General features: G+C 60.8%; 1 protein-coding gene across 1 annotated transcript in view; it reads right to left on the bottom strand.

The window, feature by feature from the left end:
• Window positions 1–1,083: 1,083 nt before the first annotated feature.
• LOC112963279 (solute carrier family 22 member 6-A-like) overlaps window positions 1,084–4,373 on the bottom strand; it is a 4,624-nt gene continuing 1,334 nt past the window's right edge. The window contains exons 3-8 of the mRNA XM_026060196.1: window positions 4,207–4,352; window positions 4,002–4,117; window positions 3,100–3,314; window positions 2,475–2,583; window positions 2,126–2,335; window positions 1,084–1,165 (exon numbers count right to left, since the gene is read on the bottom strand). Coding sequence (XP_025915981.1) covers window positions 1,084–1,165; window positions 2,126–2,335; window positions 2,475–2,583; window positions 3,100–3,314; window positions 4,002–4,117; window positions 4,207–4,352 — 878 coding nt within the window. The remainder of the gene's footprint in view (window positions 1,166–2,125; window positions 2,336–2,474; window positions 2,584–3,099; window positions 3,315–4,001; window positions 4,118–4,206; window positions 4,353–4,373) is intronic.

Below are 4,373 nucleotides of genomic sequence, written 5' to 3'. Positions count from 1 at the left end.
GAGGAGGAGGAGGAGGAGGAGGAGGAGGAGGAAGAAGGTCTCCTTCCTCCACCCGATGTCACCTGGCTCCGCGGGGTTAAATTTTACCGGCCGGGAAAAGCTGCTGACGGAGGCAGCCCGGTCCGGCCGCGGAGGTCAGTGTCTTCTCCGCCTGGGGAAGCCGGCGATTAATTTTTGACGAGGACGGCGCGCGGGCTGGCGGTCGGCGGCCAAGGGCCACGGTGGCCACGGGGACAAGGGCCGCRGTGGCCCCCGGGGAGAAGTCGGGGAAGGGGCAGCGCCGGGACGGGCCGGTCCTGGAGGATGGAAGAGGTTGGGATGGGGCTGGGGCACCATCCAAGGGGTGGTGGAGATGGGGACACGGGGTGGCCCTGGATGGAGTTATGGGGGCGTCACATTATCCGGGTAACCCTGGATGTGGGGTTATGGGGGTGTCACGTTATCGGGGTTAACCCCAGATGGAGTTATGGGGCGTCGTGTTATTGGGGTAACCCCGGAGAGGGGCTATGGGGTGTCACGTTGTTGGGGTTCACCTCGTATGGGGTGCCACCTTCTTGGAGTAACCCCAGATGTGGGGGTCACGGGGGTGGGGGGGGTCGCATTATCAGGGTAACCTCAGGTGCAGGGTTACGGGGTGTCACGTTATTGGGGTAACCCCACGCAGGGACTTATGGGGCACCAAGTTATCGGGGTAACCCCAGAGGTGGGGTTATGGGGTGTCACCTTATCGGGGTAAACCCAAATGGGTGGTTTTGGGGGGGGGGTTGCTGCGTTATCGGGGTGACCCTGGATGTGGGGTTATGGGGTGTCACATTATTGGGGGTCACCTCGGATGAGTGGTTATGGGGCACCCATTAGTGGGGTAACCCCAGACATGGGTGGTTATGGGGTTTCCCATTATCGGGGTGACCCCAGACATGGGTGGTTATGGGGCGCCCCGTTATCGGGGTGACCCCGGCCGTGGGGGGTTCTGGGGCGCCGGGTTATCGGAGGCCAAAACCCCGAGACAGCGGCGCCGCGGAAGAGCTGCTTTATTCCCGCGGGGGCCCGGCCGGGGCGGGTTCGAGCCCCCTCTGGAGCCCCTCAAGCCTCCTTCTGCAGGGCTTTGTCCTGGGGCTGGAGCGGGATCTTCTCCTTGGTGTCCTCCAGCTGCTTCTGTTTGGATCTGGAGGGGAGGAAGACGAGGGGTGAAGAAGGCCCCCGGCGCGGCGAGGCCCCTCCGAGGGTGCTCCACGCCGTGTCTGCCCGCTCCTCCGTGCGTCCCGCTCCCTCTGTGCGTCCATCTGTCTTGCTCGTTCTCCCCTCATCCATCCAGCCGATCCCCCCCTCGCCCGTTGGTCCTCCAATCCGCTCACCCAGCAGCCCTGTTTGTCCAGCCAACGCATCCATCCACCCAAAAAGTCACCCAAGCATCCTCCAAGCCATCTGTCCATCCAAAAGTCCACCTAATGGTCTTCCAGTCCATCCATCTGGCCACCAACACATCCCTCCATCCGTCCATCTAGCCAACAACCCACCCATTTGTCTTCCAGTCCATCCATCCGTCCACCAACACATCCCTCCATCCATTCATTCATCTACTGACCCATCTGTCCAACCATCAGCCCACCCACCCATTTGTCCATCCAGCTGCCTGTCCATCCACCCATTCGCCCATCCATCCAACACATCCCTCCATTTGTCCAACCGACAACCCACCCATTTGTCTAACAGTCTATCCATCCATTTGCTGTCCATCCAACACATCCCGCCATTTTTCCACCTGTCCGTCCACCCACCCATTTGTCTGTCAGTCCATCCATCCATCATCCATCATCCATCCAACCATCATCCATCCAACCATCATCCATCCAATCATCATCCATCCAACCATCATCCATGGTTGTCCATCCATCCCTCTGTCCGTTGACTCATCCATCCATGAACACAACCTCCCATTTTTCCACCCATCCAGCCACCCACGCGTTTGTCTATCAATCCATCCACTTGTCCATCCACCCGTTTGTCCATCCAACCGTCTGTCCATCACCACAACCTGCCATCCAGCCAACCACCCACCCCTTTGTCCATCAATCCGTCCATCCCTCCGTCCACCAAGCCTCCCCCCCCCCGTCCCGTCCCGCGCGCCCACCTGTTCTCCACCTCTTCGATGGTGTCGGGCAGCGGCGCGTTGAGGGTCTCGGGCAGGAAGCCGGCCGCCACGGCCGACATGACGGGGGCCGCCCCGTAGACCACGGGGGGCAGGAAGGGGTAATACTCATCCATCATCTTCACCAGCGGCGCCACGATGCCGCCCACCCGCGCCATGGTGCTGCCGAAGCCCAGGCCGGTCTGCCTGCCGTTGGAGGGGGGGAAGAGAGCGACACCAGCCGCAGGGTTGGCGGGGGACGAAGGGGGCAACCGAGGTGGGATCTGCCCCCCCCCCCCCGTGGGATCTACCCCGCCGTGGGGCAACTGGGGAAGGGTGGGCTTACCTGATGGGAGTGGGGTAGAGCTCGGTGGTGAAGAGGAAGATGCAGTTGAAGGAGGCAGAGAGGCAGCCCTTGCCGACGACGGCCAGCGCCGTGCGCACGGTCTGGAGCTCTGCGGGGGCATGGGGAGGTCTGGGACGGCCTCTGCGCTCGCCCCAGGGACGGGGCGGGAGGGATGGGTGGGGGGAACAGGTGAGGAGGGAGGAGATGGTTGGATGGATGATGGTTGGCTGGATGATGATTGGATGGATGATGGTTGGATGGATGATGGTTGGATGGATGATGGTTGGATGGACGATGGATGATGGTTGGATGGATGATGATTGGATGGATGATGGTTGGATGGACGATGGNATGGATGATGGTTGGATGGATGATGATTGGATGGATGATGGTTGGATGGACGATGGATGATGATTGGATGGATGATGGTTGGATGGATAAGTGAGTAGAAGAATGGATGGAAGGAGGGATGGGTGGAGGGATGAGTAGGGAGTGAAGAGATGGTTGGTTGGTTAGATGGAGGGAAGGATGGATGGATGGATAAGCAGATGGATGGATGGGTGGCCTTCACCCTGCCCTGACCCCCCCCCCCCGCCTGGCCCCCGTCCCTCCGTCCCCCAATAACCTGTGGAGACAAAGATGTTGGCAATGATGACCAGCCCCGCCGAGAGGAGGGACACCACGAGCGTCACCCGCCGGCCGATGTAGCTCAGCGAGATGGTCACCAACACTTTGGCCGGGAAGTCGACGGCACCGAAAATCACCTGGATGAGGTAAATGCTGACCCCGAAGTTCTGCAGGTCCATGGCCAGCCCGTAGTAGGAGAAGCTGATGGAGAACCTGGAGCGGGGGCAGAGAGGAGGGGGGAGGTGGGAAACTCGGCGAGGGCCTCGCACGGGGCCTCGTCGCTCGGGGGGGGGCCGCGCGCTGGCCTTGCACGCGGTGGCCTCTCCCGGTTGCTCTGGGGTGTCTCCGTCCCGTGGGACACTGCAGAGGGTCTCGCCTGGAGGACAACGCTGCTGTGTCGTAGAGGGACGGCTGGAGTCTCTGCTTGTCTGTCCGTCCCTCCATCCATCCACCCAGCCACCTATCCATCTATCCACCCACTACACATCTATCCACCCACCCATCCATCCACCCACCCATCCATCCATCCATCTACCCATTCATCCATCCATTCATCCAGCTATCCATCCACCCAACTATCCATCCATCCATCCATCTATCCACCCACCTACACATCTATCCACCCAACCRTCCATCCACCCAACCATCCATCCATCCATCTACCCATTCATCCATCCATTCATCCAGCTATCCATCCACCCAACCATCCATCCATCTATCTATCCATCTATCCACCTACCCACCTAGCTATCCATCCATCCATCTATCCATTCATCCAGTTGTCCGTCCACCCAACCATCTATCCATCCACTCATCCATCCATATATCCAGCCATCCTTTCACCTCTCCATCCCTCCCCATCCACCTCTCCATCCCCCTCTCCATCCCTCCCGTCCCCACCAGACGATGGAGAGGCAGAAGAAGATGCGCCGGATGGCCGGGGTCCGGACCAGGTCGGAGACGGTGTAGGACGACTTCATGCAGGCCAACTCCTTCTGCATGTTGGACTTGAGGATCTGTCGGCAGACGGGAGAGGTTGGTGGGGGGGAAAACTGAGACCGGCCCGGCCTGGAGACCCCCCACCCCCACCCCGGGGCCACCATACCTCCGCCGTGATCTTCTCCCCTTCCTCCTTTCTCTTGTTTATCCTGGCCACCCTCTGCAGGACCTTCACGGCCTTCTCGGCCTTGCCCGACAGCACCAGCCAGCGCGCGGACTCGGCCAGCCACCTGCGGCCGGCGAGGGGGGAAACTGAGGCACGGCGGTTTTGGG

The sequence above is a fragment of the Apteryx rowi genome, unplaced genomic scaffold (assembly GCF_003343035.1).
Source record: "Apteryx rowi isolate R43461 unplaced genomic scaffold, aptRow1 scaffold_1665, whole genome shotgun sequence".
Lineage (NCBI taxonomy): Eukaryota > Metazoa > Chordata > Aves > Apterygiformes > Apterygidae > Apteryx > Apteryx rowi.
This window is presented reverse-complemented; position numbering and strand designations above follow the sequence as displayed.